Consider the following 22,703-nt stretch of genomic DNA (forward strand, 5'->3'; position numbering starts at 1 on the left):
GCCTGGGGATAGCACATTTTAGAATGTCGGGATGTAACATTACGCTTCACTTACAGATGACGTTCATTCATTCACTCAACAAACATTTATTCAGTACTTACAATGTGTTGGTCATACCCTCTAGTCCAGAGTGAAGCTTACTTCTGGCTTAAGGCTTGCAAAATAAATGGACGCCCCTCTTATAAGCAGAAAACAGTAGGGGGCGGAGGGTGGGTACTTATTTGCGTGAAAGCTACCTGAGTGCGTATTAAGAAAAGGAATGACAGAACAGGGTTGCAGCACGTGAAAAAACCCACCTGCTTCTTGAAATATCCAATTGCATATTCATCTGCATAGGTGAGAAAGTTCAGGATGTCATGTTTTATGTGATATTCCTTCAAATGGTTCATCAGGTGTGTTCCATAGCCCTGTGGGCAAGTCAGTATGCAGACAAATATATTAGGTTCTGGAGAAAAGAAAGTCCCATATTTTCACCGGGAAATACTGGCAAATTTAGGAGTATGTATTGCCAAGGTAACACCAACACCCTTCTTGCATTTCTGAACTTTGAAAATGAGCTGTAAAACCAAACAAATTCAAAATCCTTGAATGGAGATACAATCATCTTTTGAAAACACAAGTTTCTGGCTCTTCGAAAAGAACACACCAAGGCTACAAGCTGCTCATTCAGTCCTAGAGATTACACGCTGAATATTAATAAAGAGGTTTTTGGAGTAAATACTGATTATGAATTTCTGCTTATGTTTAAAGTATTTGAGAACCTGAGATGAAAAGAGCAATGTAAATGAGAAGGGCTAATCTGTACTAGAATATCAACTAATCCAGGAGTTTCCTGCATACAACAAATCAGCAGTCCTTCCAAAGAACTGTATCATCACGTACATAGGGTTTTCCACTTGGTCTTATCAGACCTTTCCAAGCAAAGTCTGAGAAGCCCCGAACCTCTGAGGGAGCCAGAAGACATTAGGAAGTAACTAAAAATAGTGAACAATGTTAAATAAATTAATGATTGAAATATGAAAAAAAATAGTAAGTACCAGGTTTTTTGGTGATGTACAATGCTTAGAGAAAAATCTATAAATTTAAAGGGATGGTTTTAGAATCTCATAAAAAGAAGATGAAAGTAAATCCAAGCATCCAGATACAAATATCTTCACATCAATATTTTAGAATTTGGTGACACGCTTTTCTGAAGAACTCAAACATGCTCATAGGTATGTTATCATGGAACTATAGGCCCACAGGGGAGAAGGATCTTGGGAAGTCATCCGGTCTGATTCTATCCCATGTGACACTAGAAGTCTCCTGCCATCTACCTTGGACAGGGGAGCTGCCAGAACACCTCCAGTTTAGGGTGCTCGCTCAGTCCTTAGACCAATTAATTTTCAGCCACTGTTATGGTTGGGAAGTTCTTCCTATGTTCACCTGAGATCTGACCCCTTGTTCCTTCTACCTATTGACCTTAGTTCTACTCCTAGAATAACAAAGACTGGTCCCTGCTTTTAACAACTCTCCAAACCCTTGAAAATCATCCTCCCTCACCCATGCCCATTCCTACCTCCCAGGTCCCAAGCCAAGCTTCAGTTGTTCTTCATATGGCATGATCGGAAGACCCTTTCTCAATCTAGTCACACTTTTCAGGGTTTTCTCCCGTATAAGAGGGGTCGCCAACCCCTGGGCCGCGGACCGGCACCGATCCGGGCCTGTTAAGAACTGGGCCGCACAGCAGGAGGTAAGCGGCGGGCGAGAAAGCGAAGCTTCATCTGCCGCTGCCCCATCGCTTCCCATCGCTCGCATTACCGCCTGAACATTCCCCCCACCCCTCCCACGGTCCGTGGAAAACTTGTCTTCCACGAAACTGGTCCCTAGTGCCAAAAAGGTTGGGGACGGCAGCTGTATAACAATACCCTTCTACAGCATGGATCCCAAGACCAAGCATAATAATATTCAGGGAACAGTGTGTCCAGTACATAGGAGAAGAGTATTACCATCTCCCTATTCTGGAAATTATTCTTCCATGGATATTACCCATGGACATGTTAGCTTTTCCCAAACGTATCACAACACTGACACATTGTGAGCTTGAATAAAACTCGGATGAAAAGACGAATGAAATCTCTCTCTTCTTTAGAAGATAGTAAAATGGGGAAGATAGACATATAGAACTCATAATTACATATACAACTGGCTGTTCAATATGGTAGCCACTAGCCATGTGTAGCTTTTGAGCGATGAAAATGTGACAAGTCCAAATGAGACATACAGGTATAAAATACACAACAGGGGAAAAAACTCTCAGTAATGACTTTTAAACTTATTACATGTTGAAATGGCAGTATTTTGGACACATTAGGTTAAGTAGAAAATATCAAAATTAATTTCACCTGTTTCGTTTTACTTTTTTTTTTAATACGACTATTGGAGATTTTTAAATTACACATGTGGCTTGCATTTGTGGCTCACAGATGTGTTTTTATTGCACAGCACTGGTACAGAGTGAGGTATTTGTACCTATAATAGAGGAAAAGGCTATAAAAGATATTTAAGAGGGAGAAGGAAAAGAAGATGTGTAAGCTAAGCCTTAAAGAAGTTTTGTCAAGTGGTAAGAAGACAGATTGGAAATCTAAATGTAAGGAAAAATAAACCTACACAAAAGTATTATAAAAAGATACAGGAAAGTGAGTTTATAACCTAGGGATTCAGAAAGGCTTCTTAAAGAAAATATAAAATGCGAAAGCATAAAGGACTGATTATTAAGTAGACTACTTCAAAGGTTAAAACTTCTTTTACAGATTTCATAAGCAATTTAAGATACCATAAACAAAATGACAAAATGGGACGGTATAGATATACAAGATATTGTAAAAAATTAACATCAAGAATGCATAAATAATACCTTCGATGGGATCAATACAAAAAAAGATAAATCATCAAAGGAACAAGCAATAAATATAACCAAGAAATTTAAAAAAAAAAAGATGTTTGATCCCAATAGTAATCAGAGCACTCCATCATGTGATGCAGTATTTCACTCAGCACTATGCAAATTTCTTTAAGGTTGACAATACCCAGGTAAAAGGTACTCTCCAGCACCACTGGTGAAAAGTGTAAATTCGTAAACCCACTGAGAAGGGTGATCTGGAAATAATTTTTTAAATTGAGACTCTGGCCATAGTCATTCCTACAGCGATGCCACTTTTCAGCGTCTAGAAATCATTTCCAAACAGAGCACTGTTAGTGATAGAAAATAAACATGAATGTCTTCCATAGGGAACAGTTACATAAATTATGGCCCGTCTACATTAGGCAAATCTATATAAAAAGAATAAAGTAGTTCCATATTAGCACTGTACAATAGGCATTTCTGCAATGTTGGAGATATTCTTCATCTACGCTATCCAATACGGTAGCCATTAGTCACATGCAGCTACCGAGGACTTGAGTGACTAAGGAACTGAATTTTAAATTTTATTTAATTTTAATTGATCTAAATATAAATTTAAATAACCACGTTTATGTACTAAAGTTGAAAGATCCCTAAGATATAATGGAAGGGTTTTTTTTTAATTATGTACAGTATGAATTCTAGTTATGTAAACAACAACACACCACACAGGTACATGTTCATGTACATAATATAGAGAAGCACCTAGAAGTATGCACACCAGGCTGACAATGGCTGGACGGCAGGGGGAAGGGGGGATGGGATTTTTGCTTTCTCTGAAAATGTATCTGTGCATGACCTATGTAATTAAATATTATTTTTAAAGAAAAGTGGGGGGAAAAAAACTGGAGAAAAGGGAAGGGTTGGCTACTGCATGTGCAAAAGAATAGTAATATCTAGGAATCAGTAAGAAATGTGTCTTCTGATGAAATTCACTTTAACCTAGATGTGAGTTTAACCTAGATGTGGTTGATGGAAGAGAGTTAGGCTTTCACTGTATACACCATCTTGCAAGGAGCTAATACAACTATACATTTTCTCCCCTTCACCCACAATCCAAGGATTTTACTCAAGAAGAATAATAATGGTTCTTTTGTAAATAGCTTCTCAAAACCTGCATAAGATATTCTTCATCAACAGCCACTAATCTGTCATTTCTCCAAAGAAATTTTCCAGATTCCAACTGCTTGTGAGTAGGGACTGTGCCTTTTAACTTGAATCCTCTCTGTGTATTTCCTTGGTTAAAGAGGCACTAACAGTGTTAAGCTATTACATGCAAATGTTTAGATTTTTCACCCCACAACTATTTCCCTCCTTTGTATGCCTTTATTTTCAACTATCACCAAAAGGATTCCTTTCCAAATCCACCTGGTAACTTCAGTGTTTATTTAAATACTTACTATGGTAAATAAGTATCAGCCATGTAACTTTAAAGTTGCATACAATGTCAAACCCAAGTAATTCTTAGATAAGCTATTCTAAAACCAGGTGAGTAGCTTTAAGTAAATTCTCAAATGTTATCTTGCATGTGTTTTGAGCAAGATAAATTCATATACAAATCTTATTTAAAGCATTCACAGGAATTTGTATATAAGCTTAAGTCTCCAAAATGAAAGTATCTTTTAGCCAAGATTTTTAATATCTCAAATCAAAATTGTAAACCTCCACTTATGAACTTTCTGTTTTCACAAATAAGTGCTACCAGAATTGACTTCCATCAGATGCATCCATTCTATCCAGTTTTGAAAGATTAATCTTCATTTTCTAAAACTAGTTAAGTCACTTACAAAAGGTGGCTTTTCTTTTAGTTTTTCCTACTCAGTTTGTGATGTTTGGCCACCTTCCTTCAAGTCTTTAGAAAATTATATGGTTTGGGGAAAAAATATACACTGCCCTTCTGGGAAGTAATAAGACAAAGCATCCAATTCATATTAAACAGCTTTAGTTTCCCTCTGGTATCCTAAAAGTGTCCAAGGCAACCTTAACCAACCTTTCCAAACAAGCTGCTTGGTGTAGCTTTCTTTGCAAACAAAAATTAGGCAATCTTCTTCTGAAATTATAAACCAAGGACATATTTTCCAGCTCCTCTCCCTATGAAAAGCCAAACCAAATTTTTCTTTTAAGTAAGTTCCTAAATTCTGGACACTTATTGTTTCTCACTTTGGCTAGGGGGAAATAAACCTGTGATAAGCACAGCAACAGTACCATCTAAAGACATATAGTCAAAGGTCCTTGAAAAAGAGCCAGAGATCGGTTTCAGGTAAATGTGGGCCCTCACCTTCTCCAGTCAAAATGACGAATTTGATACTGATGAATTTTGTCTGCCCTTGGGTGTTGAGTGCTGTGAGTCAAAGACAAAAGCCCCATTTGTGCTTTGTGAGAGGAAACCACAGCAGCTGTAATTGGCACCGTGACCATTACACAGAGGAGAGCCGTTAATGAAGCCAAAAGCACCCATGGCCCTGGTTTCAGCCGGCAGGCAGCGCATGATTCCTTCCAGAGATCCATTTTTGGTTTCTGTAACTGGCATTGCTTCACTGTAGCTGAAGAAGGCAACAATGTCCTTAGGCCCGCACTGTCCAAGCCCAGCGAGCACCTGAAATGTGGCTAGTCCAAGCTGTCACAGGTGTGAGTGCGGAATACACTCTTGATTTCTGAGGCTTAGTACAGATCAAAGAATGTAAAATGTCTCAATAATTCTTGGACGCTGAGTACCTGTCGCAATGACAACACTTTGGATATACTCAGTAAAATAAAGTATATTTTTTTAGAATTATTTTTGCCTATTTTCTTTTTTTTTTTTTAATGTAGCACTAGAAAATTCAAAATCACATACATGGCTCACATTTGCACGTTGCATGATATATCACTGGACAACGTTGCTTTAGACCTGCCAATAATTTTTCTCAGCAGCCATTAGATCCTGAGCTACTTATCTTTCCACCAACTGCCATATTTTTGCATGATTTTAGGGCTCCCAAAGTACCAAATGAATTATAGTCTGAAGACACATTTCTGGTTCCACTTTCACAAAAGCAGCAGAGGAGGACACAGCACAATCTAAATCTTTCTGACAATTGAGAATCTGATTTATTCCAGTCAGACTGCAATGCCAACCACGCTATCAATAAGACAGTCTGGTTCCTGGGGAGGAAGGGACCCATGCCAAGGACAATCGGGAAGGCAAATCAGCCACACACGCATACATACACACACACACACATTCCAAAAAGACTCACATTCCAAACGTGCATGAATATTTCTGAAACTCAGTCATAAATTTATTCAAATATGTCATGACTTTCCCGACAGAATTTCTTTAGTCCTTGTCCCCCATTAGGCACAAGGTCGTAAGAAATCTTTCTGAGGTGTGAGCCACCTAAATCATCTCCCTAATCCACATCACACCACACCCCTTCTGGTGGTGCAGTGTCCCCAGGGGTGTGTAGACATGTCTGCACGTGGAAATGATCAGTAACACTGAGACGTGTTTTCAAACATCTCTTCACTGGCTGTAAACTTTGCCTGAGTTGTACCAGGGGCTGTGTGGTGTCCCCAGACCCTGCGCCCAGGTCCAACAAAGCCCGGTAGAGCCTGACTGTGGATACAAGGAAGCGTGTACGCTACACACACACACACACACACACACACACACTCACATCCACCCGCAGTGAGAAGGTGCTCCTCGGAAAGTCCTGGGCTCCACTTGGAACCTTCTCTGGACCTGGAGACCCTGCCCAGCTCTGCGGCTTTCGTGAGAAGCACCACATTCTGCATTTCTCCTAAGACCTTGGGTCACTCTTACCTTGACTTGCTCATTTGAGGTTACAGCACAGAAAACAATCTCTGTGAATCCTTGGGATGGGAACATTCGGAAACAGATACCACCAATGACACGGCCGTCTTTAATTAAAGCAAGGGTTTTGTGTTTCCTGCAAGAATAAGATTATGTCAAAGTTTTACTTCTCTTGGTTATACAAATATACTCTTTGGGGTGTCCCCCTCATGAACCAGCCAGGAAAAGCAGGGGGTTGTTTCTTCTTGATTTTTCCATGGAAGCCTCCTCTATCTGGCCACCATCTCACCAGACCGTTCTTTACTGTGGACTTCTTAGAGCAAGCTTGCCTGCCTGAGATGGCACCAGAGCTTCCGTGAGGACAAAGGCCGGCCACCTAAGGAGGCTCTGAGGTTACAAATAAAGAACAGAGCATGTGGGGAGGTGCTGACTGGTGCTGGAACAGGGCCATCCCCGATGCCCACGGACCCACAGTGGGAGTCCAGAGGGAGAGTACAAAGGCAGGGACAAACATGGGATGTGTTTCTGAAGAGTTTAGTCTCACTCAAAAATAGCACGGAAACAATATGGAAAAGAAAACCAAATCCACAGGTACAATTTGCTGAAACCTGCATTCCAGAATCCTATCGGGCCTGCAGTCTAAAATGTCACTCTGAATAGTCACATGCACGGATCACAATGCACGTAGGTTACTGGGTTCCATGTGCTAAAATACATTCAAGCAGGGAAGTTTACTTTCTTGTTTCTTGCTTTTTTTTTTTTTTTTTTTAAATGTAATGGATTGTCAAAGTTAACCTAATACCCCAATAATCTTCTCAGGGCTTACAGACCCTGGCAACAATGGTACCTAGTTAAGATACCAAAATCAAGAATATTTTGACTATTGAAAAAGTGGGACGCCTGCTTAGCGTTTATATATTCCTTCATTGCTATAATGAATGAAGCAGAGGATGGTCACCCGCAACTTAAAATATAAAGCCTCATTAACAAAAAATTGACGAACTGTTGAAAAATTAATCTTAATGCCTTTAGCCATGGCAATTATCGTGATGCCACTCTGCATCCACAGTGTGACGAGAGGCCGCAGGACTCGGTGGGTGACTACGGCTGACTTTCACTGTCTGAGTAGCTCCTCTTTCATTTAAAAGGGAAAAGAGGGGACAGGTGATCCCTGGTGATCCAGCGGTTCAGACTCGGCGCTTCCACTGCAAGGGGCACAGGTTCAATCCCTGGTCGGGGAACGAAGATCGCATGTGCCACGTGGCACGGCCAAAAAATAAAAAAAAAAAAAGAAAGAAAGAAAGAAGAGGGGGAAAAAGGGAGAAGGAACAGCAGAGCACAACTTACGGGTCAAAGACAAGCCGTGTGATGTACTCCTTTGGCATCCGGGGCAGCTGATGGGAAAACACATTCTGCAGCCCCACCAGCCAAATCAGTATCTTCTTGTTGGGCTTCTGGTTCAGGGAATTGCCCACTACGTGAAATTCAATCACACCCCTGCGCTCCTCCATCCTTGCCGCTTCGTCCCTGGCTGAGTGTGCTGACAGAAAATTGGTCTGGGACGCAGGAGACAGGAAAACATTACACAGAGCTCTTCTCTTAAGACAGGAGGGATAGGACGTAGCAGTGCCTCTCTTCTGTGTTCTAATAAGACGCACGTTTGTGGATTTTCAGGGTCCCAACCAACACACACAAGTTATGAAAACAAAATAGGAAGGTAGAGCATTTTGAGGGACCAGAGTATTCTACGTGTACACGGAGATTTGGTGTAGATCAGGAGCCACCGGACTTTCTGTAAAAGGCCAGGGAGCTCATATTTTAGATCTGCAAGTCATGAGGTCTCTGTGGCAACTCGCCAACACTGTTGTAGGGTGAAAGCTGCCGCAGACAACACATAAATGACTGGGGCAGCAGAATTCCAATAAAACTTTGCTGAAAAGGGGGGAAGGCAGACTGGATCTGGCCTGAGGGCTATAGTTTGCCAGTCCCTGGTTTTTAGGAACTCCATCTGGCTGAGCATTACAGCACCCTCGGGATGACAGATCCCAGTACAGGCCCAATAGTGGCAGTCTTATTTATGCTGTCAGCACCTCTTCTTGGAAGATGGTTTTCTTTGCACAGGAGTCTCCGTTGACCACTCTCAACCACAGCTCGCAGCACAACCTTGTACCAGCACTCAGTGGGGTGCAGGTCAGCGTTCAACCAACAGCTCCCCAAGGGAGAAAAGCCCACTGGCGGCACGTGCTCATTTCACTGGTCTATGGCCGGTGCCCAGGTGCCCGGATGCCACTGTGGTCAATTTCAAGCTACCAACGTATTTAACAACCAGCACACAAAATTCCTGAAAATGTAACAGTTGCCTTGCACACACCAGTACAAGTCAACTCCAGGACACTACTAAATCCACCCAACACATCCTGAAATGTGTGACTACATCCACATTTTAGAGCTGAAAAAAACTGAGCTAAACTAATCCGTGAAGTTACTAAATCCCCGAAAGACAAGTACACAAAAGGTACTACAGTCATAAGTCCCCAGGACTGGATCTCTAGAAGGAAATGGAAAGAACAATTTTATAAGAAGATCTCTCTCTTAACAACATTCTGGTTCTCTGACTTATCCTCACTACCATGAAATCAACCTCTAAGGAAACATGACAAATTAAAAATGGGTACTTTGATCTAGCAGAGCCATACTAAAAAAATTTTTAAAGATGTTCTGCAAAATAATCTCCGAGCCATTTCTTCATTTTCTGGAAGCTGTCAGAAACGTCTTAAACTGCTTTGCCCCTGGATAGAACACAATGAGACTGGCGGCAGTTCTTTTACCAGAATTGCTTTACTTGAGTCTAATCATGGGTAAACAGACAAATCCAGGTAGAGGGACATTATGCAAAAACAGTGACCGGGACTCTGCAACAACAGTGTTGCCACAAAAGACCAAAAGAGGGCTGGGGAACTGTTCTAGAATAAAGGAGACTAAAGAGGTGAAGAGGGGAAGTCCCTGGTGGTCCAGTGGTTAGAACTCCATGCTTCCACTGCCAGCGGCACAGGTTCAATCCCTGGTCAGGGAACTAAGATCCCGGAAGCCACACAGCGTGACCAAAAAAAAAAAACAAAAAAAAAAGAGGTGAAGAGATAAGAACTAAATGCAGTGCATGCTCCCTGACTGATCCTCCAACAACAGCAGCAAATGTTATAATGGACAGAATTTGGATATATGGGAAATTTGGATATGGGCTGTATATTAGGCCAAGGATCTAATATAGCTTTGTTTAAGCAAACTTTTCTATAAAGGGCCAGGGGACAACTATCTTAGGCTTTGCAGTCAGATTTCCCCTATCTTAATAATTCAGATCTGCTCTTGTAGTGCAAGGCAGACACAGACAATACACTTCAATTAAACTTTATTTACAAAACTAGCAAGTGGGTTGGATTTGGCCCACAGGCTGTAGACTGCCAACCCATACATTAGATAATACTGTAACCTAGCTAAATTTGCTGGAGGTGATAAGTGCATCGAGGTCATGTGAATGAACAGTCTCAGTCTTAGGAGACACATGCAAATATAGTTAGGGGTGAAGTGTTATGACATCTGTATTGAATTCTGAAATGGTTCCTAATGCTTCACAGGAGAGAGAGCGAGACAGAGGGAACGTAAATGAGGCATGTTAACAACTGGTGAATCTAAATGAAGAGTCTCTGGATCTTTATCATGGAGTTTTTTACAACATTTATGAGGGTTTAAATTTTTCAAGATAAAAAGTTGAAGGAGGAGAAATGCCTTCAACTGCGTGAGATTATGTTTCCCCGTGATGTGACAGTCATCAAGGGGAATCAGCTCTCCATCAGCTTTTCTCGCCTTTCCGACCCTGACCACCAGGCAAAATGCAAACCAGGGTAGCATGACATGCTCTCTCTCGGCAATACCATCCCCATTCCCAGCAGCTGGAGTGGCCCGGAGAGCAGAAGGGGTCCACCAGCTGGCTGCCTAGGTTCACCCTGCTGACCTCTGGCCCGAGCATCGCTGCAGGGTCCGTGATGGTGGACATGACCTCGTGGATTAATTCCAGTGGAATATCGCCCATCACTCGGGGTTTCTTGGCCTCCTCCAAAACATGAGAGTCATTCATTTTCCTCTTTTCTCCTTGAGGATCAAAATAAAAGGGTAAACGATGGGTTATTTTAACCACAAAGCACATGCCAACTAATCCAACTAATTTTCTAGTAACACTGACAGGTGTGGACGTCAACCCTCCGTGTACCGGGGGAGGGGCGCAGTGGAAGGCGGGAGAGAGAAGGGAGGAGGTCTCACAGTTAACTGCCAACCGTTGATCTATTCTAAATAGTTTCTATTTTCCATGATAATTTTTTAACTTGACATATGAGTTATTAAGGCATGTGTCTCTTCACTTGCGTATTAAGGGGCGAGTCTGGTTATCACTTAGTGGTCAGAGAACATGGTCCATATGATACCAAAGGTCAAAATTTTTCGAAACTTGCTTTATGGACTAAGACTTGACCAATTATTTGCAAATTAAGCGTCTTCTTGGAAAGAATGTGTATTTTTCCGATTTTGAGTGCTCTCTACACACGTTAGATTAATCTTGTTGATCGTGTTTGCAGGGCTTCTGTCCTTACTGGCAGTTTTGTCTGCTTGATCTATGAATGAATCAGAGATGTTTCTTCCAGACTTCAACTGTTGGTTGGTTTGAAGTGATTATTTCTCCTTGCAGTTCTGTTAATTCTCCCTCTTTCATATATGTTTGCATGTACGTATGTCTAGATATATGTGGTTGTATGCATGTCATGTACATATGTCTATATGTTTGAAATATACTCATGAACTGTTTTATTTTCCCAGTGAATTTAATTTTTTCATCACCAAATGACCCTCACTATCTCTCACGATGCCTTTTTGCCTTAAAATGGTGCCTCAGAAAGTGAGCAGGGCCACTGGCCTTTGAAGTGGGTACACTCTCAGTATGTCACATGCTGGGAAGGGCCAGGCAAAGGCAAGGAGAACTCTCTCCCACCTTCCTCCTTAGATTACATGGTGCCTTTCTGTCCCTTCTACTATCACGTTTGGTTTTTCTTTCTTTCTTTTTTTTCCTTCTGTCATAATGCATTTATTTTTACAATTAAAAATTTTTTAATTTTTAGATGTTCAAATCTAATTTATTCCTCAGGTGCGAATCCCACTAAGCATGTTGCATATAGCACTCCCATCAACTTTAGCTAAAAAGGAGCAGAGCAATGTCAAGTATCTCGTCTATACAAGATGCTTCTCCAAATATTATATGTTACTTACTAAACAGTTTTGGTTGAGTTCTTGTTTTTATAACTTTTTAGTTGTTGTGACTGGAGGTGAGTGAGAATATTTTCAGTCATTTGACCAAGAAGCCTTCAAATTCCACGATTCCCCAAGATTAACATTGTGAACTATTTATTTTGGAGCTGAGGCTTATACCCAATATGCCCCAAACTTGATAGACTGCTAATAGTGATGGGATAAGAAAGCATCTCAGGCTGCATCCAAGCTCACTGGCAAAGAGTTTGCAGATTAATTAGTGATGTCTCCCTTGGAAGGGGGAGAGACAATGGTGGTACCAATGCTAAATGCTTAGTACTTCATACAAAATCCTCTTCTCTCCCCCTTTTATGTCATTTCTTTAATGTCACACTTTGGTCATGCCCAAGATTTGTCTGAGGTCAAGCCTGCGGACAGAAATGCAACCTTCAAAACATTCTGTAACTGTGAAATGCCTTTAGGATTAAGAGATGTTTTTGCCCACGTGGCAGATTACATTCAAGGCCAAATTCTTTCCCCTCCTGTATCCACGCTCTGCTATGTGATTTTGCAGTTCTTCCTATAAAAGGAGTAGGGTACATTTCCCCACCCCTTTACTCTGAGTTTGACCACGTGATTAGCTTTAGATGACAAAATGAGGCAGGTGTGATGGGGTACCAGTTCCGAGTTTAGGCTTCAAGTAAGTGTATTTCTTCTTGCTTTCTGGTGCTTCTGCCACCATAATAAGGACATATTCTGCCCCAAGGGAAGGAGAAGAAACCCAATGGTCCTAGAAGGAGGATGAGAAATACGCAAGCCCAGCCTGAAGGAGACTAGCCGGGATTAGCCACCTCCCAGGCAACACACAGGATGAGTGAGCTATGATAATAAAAGATTACAGTTTTAAGACTCTGCACTTTGAGTGGGTTTGTTACACAGCAATAACTAACCAATACAGCTCAAAGTGAGTTCCAACCATTGAGATCCTGGACATGTACAATCTGTTTAAAGTCTACCTTTGGCACGCCTCAGATAATAGAGCTTCTAGGGCAAATCGCAGTCCTCTATGATGCCCTGGAAGAGCTTACCTGGGTTTGCCTCAAGCCCAGAAGCGCCTTTACAGGAAGGACTGTTGCTCCCTCCATTCTGTTGCTCAAGGGAAGCTGAGTTTGAATTGAAGGTAACTGTCCCGGCCACAGGAGGTGGATTGATAACTGCCCCCAGGAAAAGGAAAAGAAGGTATTAAATGACTTCTTTCTTAGGCAATAAGGATCCAAGTGCACATGACACCATCCCATTCCTGCCCATCACCCCAAAGAAGTCATCTTTAAAATAAAAACTATGGGGCCAATGTGGGCATGGTAAGAAAGATAGGGATGGATTATAACCCGCTGGATAGAATAAAGATATCCGAGTCCAAACTGATAAAATAATAAATGCATAAATAAATACGTGGGGAGAAGGTGAAACTCTTCGTACAGGAGAATGCCAACAAATAAGAAAGGAATGATGGAAGTTGGCAGGGGCGGGGGGAAGCAGCCAGTATATAATAATTGATTCAGGGAAGAATCATCTGTACAGTCTAAACCTTGTGAATATAATTTTTTTTATATTTATTTTTATTTATTTTTGGCCGCGCTGGGTCTTCGTTGCTGCGCGCGGGCTTTCTCTAGTTGTGGCAAGTGGGGGCTACTCTTCGTTGCGGTGCACGGGCTTCTCATTGCGGTGGCTTCTCTTGTTGTGGAGCACGGGCTCTAGGTGCGCGGGCTTCAGTAGTTGTGGCACGTGGGCTCAGTAGTTGTGGTTTGCGGGCTCCAGAGCACAGGCTCAGTAGTTGTGGCACATGGGCTTAGTTGCTCCGCGGCACGTGGGATCTTCCCAGACCAGGGCTTGAACCCGTGTCCCCTGCATTGGCAGGAGGATTCTTAACCACTGCACCAGCAGGGAAGTCCCAATGAATATAATTTTGATAAAGACAGGATAGTCTCAAAGTATCTCCCCACAAAAGTACTTTTTGTTTTTATTACAAAAGGAGAAATGATGACACTGCAGTGGAGAAACCTCATCAACCCCACCCTAAGCCAGTGATCAAACTGCACACCAGCAACCATGGGAGAGGCCAATGTTATGTGACTCCCGATGTGACACAAAAATTGCTATAAACCACGTCACTGAGATGAGGGGCAAAATGGAAAATAGCACATAGATTAGATAATATTGCACCAAGGTTAAAATCCTTACTTTGATAACTATACTGCGGTTAAATAAGAAAACGTCCTTGCTCTTAGGACATACCCACTAAGTCAGTAAAGAGGCATGACGTCTGTAACTTCCAAATAGTTTAGAAGACAAAAAACATACATATATGCACACATATATATGGAGTGAGACAGAGACAGAGAAACAGGAGAAATGATGAAGCAAGTGTGGCAAATGTTAACAATTTAACAAAGAACATACAGCACACAGGACTGCTTTGTCCTAGTCTCGTAACTTTTCTGTAAGTTCGAGAGTATTTCCAAACAAAACCTTTTTGTTTTGCCTTTTTTTCAAAAAAGCCATCATAGGAAGCAGGACGTTGTTTGCTAGTGTGTTGCTGATCCGTAGCTGATGAGGCGAGACTGATGAGGGACACGGGCATTCCCAGTGCAGACAGATGCCCAGAGAGCACATTCATCTTGGTGTCAAGGCACCCACAGTGTGGTCTACTACGGGGGACCTTCCCCGCAGCCAAGAGAGTGATGGAGTAAGTAAACCGAGCCACGGAGAGACACGGACCCATAGCACTCCTAACTGAACAGCAATTGGTATGTAAAGAATCAGAATACACTGATTTACAACGTTGTGTTAGTTTCAGGTGTACAGCAAAGTGAATCAGTTATACATCTACATATACCCACTCTTTTTTAGATCCTTTTCCCATATAGGTCATTACAATAAAAAATTTTTTGAAATAAAACATAGGTGAGGAAACCACACCTCCCCCAGAAAAAAAAAAAGAAAAAAACGGGGGATCAGAATATACTAAAGCACCAGGCTGTATGGCTTTCCTCCCAGCAAACAAGCCTTCTGAATTTCTAAGTACACTGGAGCGATTCCACACAAAGGGGAAGGAAGCTCTGGTGATTCAGAAGACATCTGAGTACCTTGCAAAAGTTCAGAGCCATCATTTTGAATGTCATTTATCACAGTTGCATAGATGTGCAGACATGCCAATTAAGTAGGTGATTACACTTTTCTTTTCCCCCGGAGAACACACTGCAATTACTGCAGAACAGGAGAAGACAGTCTGCTTCCGACGGCGGCAGGTAATACTGACAATGCAGCTGAACTGCGTGACAACCTGAGACACAGAGATGAATCTGAAATTCCCAGAGGGTCAGAGACGACCCGCCCTCTCCACCTTGTGTGATGACAGACAACACAATGGAAGTGGGACAGACTGGGACGCATCTTGAGCAGGTGAGGGTCAAGGGAAGTCTTCACCCAGAGAGGAATCCTCTCCAGAAGTCCCTCCAGAAAAGAACTAAGATGACCCTGCCAAATAGCTCTGGTGTCCCCGGCCCATGTTCTTCACTCATTCCTTCCACATGTGCTTGCCTGCACATTTGCAAAGCACACTCGGGCCGTGCAGAGCAGCGGTTAGAGCTCTGGCTCTTAACGCAGTGCAAGAGACAGGAATTAGACCCAGTGTGAAGCTCAGTCCCATCACTCACGAGCTCTGCTTTTGGGCAACTGGTTGCTCCCCTCTGAGCTCTCATTTCTCATCCACATAAAGGGGATAATCACACCAACTTCTCATGGTTTGTGCTAAGGCTCAAAGACAGGAAGCAAACCTCACGGCAAGCACTTACTGGAAGTATCAGCTATTCTCGTGGCAAAACTGGGTCTCTGACCATGTGGGAGTCACACTCACAGGAGACAGAGACGTACAGAGAAAAGGGGGCGAGGGTAGCATGAGGTGAGTGCTTTGTGACTCAGACTGCTGTACATGAGGTCACCTGAGGAGCTTTTAAAGTCTCGATGTCCAGGACACGTCCTTGGCCACGTCCAGGCCATGTCCTTGGCCAATTACATCACACCCTCTTGGGAGGGGCCTCAGAAATCAGTAGTATTTTTTTTTTTTTACTTAAAATAAATCATTTTGTTTTATTTATAGCTATTCTCAGTATCTAAACCAGTGCCATAAATACTGCAGAAAATCAGGAGATAATTGTGGGAAAGAAGGAAATTATTTTCAAACATACAGAGGCATCTACTGGCAAAAACTGATAGAAGCAATTCTTAACTATTTATTGAAATAAGAACCTCTATATGGCATATTTTACTGAGTCACTAAGAGCCAGGCTATAAATTTAGGTGGTTTCTAAACTTTTTTTAAAATTTTTCTAAATTTTTAATATAAATTTTCTTTCCTTCCTTGAGAGCATCCCAAATTAATAAAGTTCTATAATTAATCATACCACAAATAAATAACACTATTCGAAATCAGTAGTATTTTAAATCACATGGGTGATGCCACGGTGCAGCCAAGTTAAAGAACCGGCGATAGGATATTATCAAGGTTCCACGAACGTTTGGAAGAAAGGAGATCCAGCCCTTACTAGAAGGCGTGGGGAGAATTAGGAAAGGGTTTGTGGGAGAGATGCCATTTGAAAGTTAGGTAAGATAAAGACAGAGACAAAGTGAACAACATGGGGACAGAGAGAGAAATACAGAACACATGCCCAGGTGCTACACAGAGCACGTCCAAGAAATGCTGACACTCTGGTCTGAAGTTCTGTCCATGCACAGAAGAGCCTCAGAGAGCTACAGGCTTTGAACCAGAGAAACATGAAAATATATTCTATGACCTACGGAAAAAACAGCACAAAAGATGTTTCTGGTAACAAGAAGCCAAACAAAGATGGTTTGATCCAAACCAAAATACCTCATTCCCTAAGTACACTGCTTGGAAGGATTTAATTATATGCATCCAAACTTGGGCTCTAGATGAAAAAAAAAAGTTTTAATCACCTTCTCAAATGCAGTATGCTGAGTGAAAGAAGCCAGAGTCAGAAAGCTATGATTCCACTCATATGGCATTCTAGAAAAGGCAAAACTACAGGAACAAAAAACAAATCAGTGGTCGCCGAGGCTGGGGGTTAGAGCACCGAATGGACTACAAAAGGGGTACAAGGGAATTTTCTGGGGTGATACAGGTGTCCTATGTTTTTTTTTTTCTATATTCTGATGGTAGTGGTAGTTACACAACTAACTATGTGTGTTTGCCAAAATTCACAGAACCACATACTAAAAAGGTTGCCTTTCACTGTACATATTCAATTTAAAAAATTGCGGAGTGGGGGAATGGCGAGAATAAAATTACCCTTTGCTGGAGGCAATACTTAAGAGCCCCCATGTTACACATTGAACTAGATCTACTAAAAACTCGACATCAAAATTCTGCATTCTATCTTTCCCCAAGGCCACAAACAAATTACTGCTTTGGCATCTCTTGCCAAACTTCTCCAAATTTTCCGAGCATCCAAGGCAGAAATTCAGACCCTCTTTCTAGGGTCAGTGTGACTCCAGAAGTTACACATCTTCCTGCCTCACAAAATGCTCGCTGAGGCCACTGGCGACCCGAGGCAATGCCGGCTGACGCCCTGACCCCACTTCACGTCCTGAGACTCACCATCCTACCATTATCCATGAGAGCAACTTGATGCCCAACCCAGACCCCACAGATTCAGAAACCAGAGGGAGACATGATTCCTGGGCATATGTGGCCATTGACCGAGACTGTAAGTGTCTTCAAAAAGAGCCAGCATTGACTGCAGACCTGAGCCGCCTGGGTTTAAACCTCCCGTACAGCTGTGAGGCGCGGGCTGAGCAAACTCCCATAGCAGAAGCAGCAGCTGTTGTTATTTTAACTGTTTGGTTTGCACCTGCTCGCCTCACCAACAGAGATGTAGACGCAAGATTTGCCAGAGCTTTTACTTTTTTTTGGCTGGTGCTAGTCTTCAATTCTTGATGAAAAACACAAATAAATGCAGAGTAAACTGCAACGAACACTTCCTGGTTGTTTTCTGATTTATGCAAAAAAAAAAAAAAATTTTTTTTTTACCTGTTTGGATTCCTAGCTGACTGGTTCTGGAAGAAGCTGAGAGAAAATCCTGATCCCAGATGGGAGAGTTTTGACTATAAACTTCTTCTTCTAACATGGACAGAAACCTAGGCACAAGAGTAAAGGCAAGCATGAGATCAAAACTAATGCATCACTAGAGGGATGAAAGCCCCGACCACACACGGCAATCACATGAACACCAGCATCCTATCTTCAATTTAGAAATATGCTAGTCAATTATGACTCAAGTGACGATTTAGTTGGGCAGCCCTGGTATATTCTAATAACAGAATGCATTTCAACAGATGTATTCTCTTTGGGCTCTGCATAGATGGATACGAGCTAGACTACACAGAGCATTACATGAGTGGAAATGCATTCCACCCAGCCTCCCTCAGGGAATCTCGGAACCAGATTCCAGCCCTCCACAGATCGGTCACTGTCACCGTCATTTACATCACAAAAGCCGCTATAGTATTTATGGAATCCTTGCCATGTGCCTGCACTGTCCTAAGAACTTCTTTTTTTTTTTTTAATTAACCTTTATCGGAGTATAGTTGCTTTACAATGTTATGTTAGTTTCTACTGTACAGCAAAATGAATCAGCTATACATATACATATATCCCCTCTTTTTTGGATTTCCTTCCCATTTAGGTCACCACAGTGCATTAAGTAGAGTTCCTTGTGCTATACTGTATATGTTCTCATTAGTTACCTATTTTAGACATAGTATCAATAGTGTATACATGTCAATCCCAATCTCCCAATTCCTCCCAGCAGCCCCCCTTTTCCCCCTTGGTATCCATACATTTGTTCTCTACTTCTGTGTCTCTATTTCTGCTTTGCAAATAAGATCATCTATACCATTTTTCTAGATTCCACATATATGCGTTAATATACAGTATTTCTTTTTCTCTTTCTGACTTACTTCACTCAGTATGACACTCTGTAGGTCCATCCATGACTCTACAAATGACCCAATTTCGTTCCTTTTTATGGCTGAGTAATATTCCATTGGATATATGTACCACATCTTCTTTATCTATTCCTCTGTTGATGGACATTTAGGTTGCTTCCATGACCTGGCTATTGTAAACAGTGCTGCAATGAACATTGGGGTGCATGTGTCTTTCTGAATTATGGTTTTCTCTGGGTAAGAACTTCTTATTGAATCTTCACATCAACCCAATGAGTTATGTATTTTATTTTTATTTATCACACACATACATAGCTCTTACTATGGGATAGACACTGCTCTAAGTAGTTGGTGTATATTAACTCGGTTGATCTTCCTAACAACCCTATGAGATAGGATCCATTATTGTACCCATTTTACAGATGGAAAAACTTAGGGCACAGAGAGGCTCAATAACTGGTACAAAGTCCCACAACGAGTAAATTGCATGGCCAAGATCAGAATGTGTGATTAATTACTATGTTATATTTCCTGTCGTGTTATAAACAAACAGATCTCAAGTTTTGGGGGCCCACAGAAATCACCCGAATACCTTGGTAGGAGTATAGATACCCAAAGTCCACCTACGCTTACTGAATCAGAGTCTGGGAGAATGGTCTGGGCAACTGATTTTTGATAAGTACCTTGGACAGTTCTTATGTGCCCCAAAATAGAAGAACTATGATTAAAATACCAACACAAATCTATACTTCTGGTACTGGAATGTCTTCCTGAAAGCCTCTTTTTAAGGCACATTAATTCTCATGGAGGGGTATAGAATAATGGCTAAGAGCTTGGGTTCTAAAATCCAATTACCAAGCTCACCACTTATTATTTGTGTGACTTTGGAACAAGTTCTTAACTTTCCTCTTCCTTGGTTCCACTTTTATAAAATGGAAATATCAACAGTAACTCCTGCAGAAGGTGGTAGTGAGGAGTAAGTACACTAATGTCATGCTTCAAATGGTGCTGACCCCTTAGGAAGTGCTCATTCATTCACTCAACAAACACTGAATGCCCACCACATGCCAGGTGCTGGAGGACAGAGGGGGGACACAACCTCGTCTTGCCCTCAAGAAGTTTACACTGCAATGATGTAATAAAGGTTAGCTACTACATACGTCTACTATCCTGTCTCTGAAATTTTGAAATCCAAAAGACCTTAAAAAAAGTATTTTCCCTAATCCATTTGGCAAGAAAACATACGTAAGACTACTTATAGTCTTTATAATTATAAGTGGATTTGCTTTGGGGGACCTGCCCCCACCCCTAAAGCTATGATAATGTATAGTCCATGTGTTATGTTACCTTTATAAAGGTGTCAAGTTACCTTAAAACTTGAACTGAGAAACATACCAAGTATGGATAACTGATCAAGGACATACGTTCACATCATCATCATCATCACAATTACTGAAAGTGCCACTAGTCTTCTCATTAAATCAAATCCGGCAACACTTTTGGAGGTCTCGGGGTGGGAGGAGTTGGGATTTTGGAAGTGAAGACAGGTGGGGAAAGGTCCTGAGGATCTTCTGACTTGCTGCTCATACTCAGAAGATTTAAGAATAAGGTACCATTTGCGTGAACATCTACCTGCACTCAGTTGTGTAATTCATGGTTTACAGGAACGACGTGAGTCGCCTTTTGCCAAGCAAGCCACCATTAACTTATGCTTTAAAACACTTTAGTATGCTTCTTATCTAACACAGAAAGACTGACAGCAACAGGAGGTAAAATCCTTACTAAGATCATATTCTGACCTTGCTGACAAGAGGGAAGATTCTTGATGCATTTCCCCCTTTTGCTAAGCAGACCCTGCCTTCACCTCACACAGCCCTCAAGATTTCCCCAACTGCCCTTTATCACAGAAGTAAATTTCCTTTCCTTTTCCAGGCTGGGAACACTTCACAAAGCCCTAAAGAGACTCACCAAAGAAGAATGCCATTAATAATTTAGGAAAATAATCATGTGTGTGTTGTATAATATATATATACATATATTTAGTTATTTCAATAAAATAAAGAACAGGCTCATCTAATGCTATGAGAAAACACTTGTTTTATATACAGAGGATACAAAATTGTACGTAGAATAAAAGAACACAATAAAGTGATTCTTTATCATAATCCACTATTGGTTGAGGCCTTGTCATGTTCTCATCTAGTTCTTTGAATATAGCATCTTTCAATATAATCTGATTATATTTATTGGATCTGCTTTAAAATCATTGCTAAATTTAGCAGCCGGGCCCACTCGGAGACAGCTTCTTTAGACTGTTTCAATTTCCAAGTATAGGTATTACTTCCTTTTTTCTTTGTACATCATATAATCTTTTGTTAAAAACTGTGCATTTTACAAAACATATCTTAGCAAATTTGGATTCTGATTTTTTTTCCCCTGAAGTTTGCTGTATGGTTGGGGATTTTGTTTTTGAATAATTTACTTGGACTTAATCTGAGGAATTTCTCTCTCCTGGACTGTAGCTTTAGGCTAGCAGAACTCTATTTCCCCATTCATTTCTTACAGAGTTTGCTCTTTTTATTGAGATCTTCCCTGGGTGTTGGTATTTAGCATGTTGCTACCAATCAAGTCAGCTTCCTCAGCTTAAAACCGTGGTTTTCATGGGCATTCCCAATCCTGCTACCTCCACTACACCTGCTGCTCTGGGTTTTAGGGTGTTTGAAGGGGTTATGTCCATTCAAGAATGCCATAGATTTTTGCTGTTTTTGGCCCAAATTTCATCAGCTTTTTATGAGTAAATGCTTCTCAACTTTTTTGAATTTATTTCCAGAAAACTAAAAAGATTGTTTTCGTATTTTGAGTTATTTGGGGGGAACGGGAAGAAAGGTGTTTTCTCTTAGTATAGAATCATAGGTTCTACACATGGAGAAAATATTGAAATATCTAAAAGCGCCAAAAGTGTATCACAGTGGTAGGGTTATAGACGTCTTTTGCTTCTTTGTTCCCCGTGAATCAAATTTTCATCAACATGTCCATTTATCACTTTTAGAATGAAATGCAGATACTAACGTTTTTAAAAACAACCGTGTAAATGGGTGGATGGGGGTGGCGTGGGGGAAAGGCACACGTTAGAGCCAAGCAGAAGAAAGGGCAACATATGAAGAGCAGGAAGATAAGGATGTAAGCGCTGAAGATGCGTCTGAGAATCACGGCGACCTCACCGGGTGTGAGAAGCAGTCTGCAGCCCTCGCCTTGAGCTGGTGCCCAAGATCCAAATGGCACCTACGGCTTCAACATGAGATTCTGCCGCCAAATCTGCCCGTATAAATCCCTAACAGCCTCAAATGTTGTCAGATTCAATGAAAAGGGATTAAAAGGAGAAGTGGGTGGTAGTTTTACCCTACCGTTAGTAACAGAGATACAAAGAAAGCAACATTGATTTTTCAGCTGAACAGCATACGCATGCCAGAACTATGGGCTGAACGAACAAAACACTATAATTAGCAAATATCTGCAAGAAGCAAGATGAGTTTGCTATGGGGAAAAAAAAAAATTGCTACTATGCAAGGTAATTAAAATTTCTCTTTAAGCACCACAAACGGTGTGGGGGGGGGTAGGGGAGAGGGGTCCTCTTTGTCCCTTGGCTTA

General features: G+C 41.4%; 1 protein-coding gene across 2 annotated transcripts in view; it reads right to left on the reverse strand.

The window, feature by feature from the left end:
- KAT2B (lysine acetyltransferase 2B) overlaps window positions 1–22,703 on the reverse strand; it is a 103,788-nt gene that overhangs the window by 15,144 nt on the left and 65,941 nt on the right. For both annotated transcript variants that reach the window (XM_057545641.1, XM_057545642.1), the window contains exons 7-12: window positions 18,139–18,245; window positions 13,118–13,243; window positions 10,750–10,886; window positions 8,088–8,296; window positions 6,750–6,876; window positions 297–407 (exon numbers count right to left, since the gene is read on the reverse strand). In XM_057545641.1, the coding sequence (XP_057401624.1) occupies window positions 297–407; window positions 6,750–6,876; window positions 8,088–8,296; window positions 10,750–10,886; window positions 13,118–13,243; window positions 18,139–18,245 (817 nt within the window). The remainder of the gene's footprint in view (window positions 1–296; window positions 408–6,749; window positions 6,877–8,087; window positions 8,297–10,749; window positions 10,887–13,117; window positions 13,244–18,138; window positions 18,246–22,703) is intronic.

This window comes from Balaenoptera acutorostrata, chromosome 4, assembly GCF_949987535.1.
Source record: "Balaenoptera acutorostrata chromosome 4, mBalAcu1.1, whole genome shotgun sequence".
NCBI lineage: Eukaryota > Metazoa > Chordata > Mammalia > Artiodactyla > Balaenopteridae > Balaenoptera > Balaenoptera acutorostrata.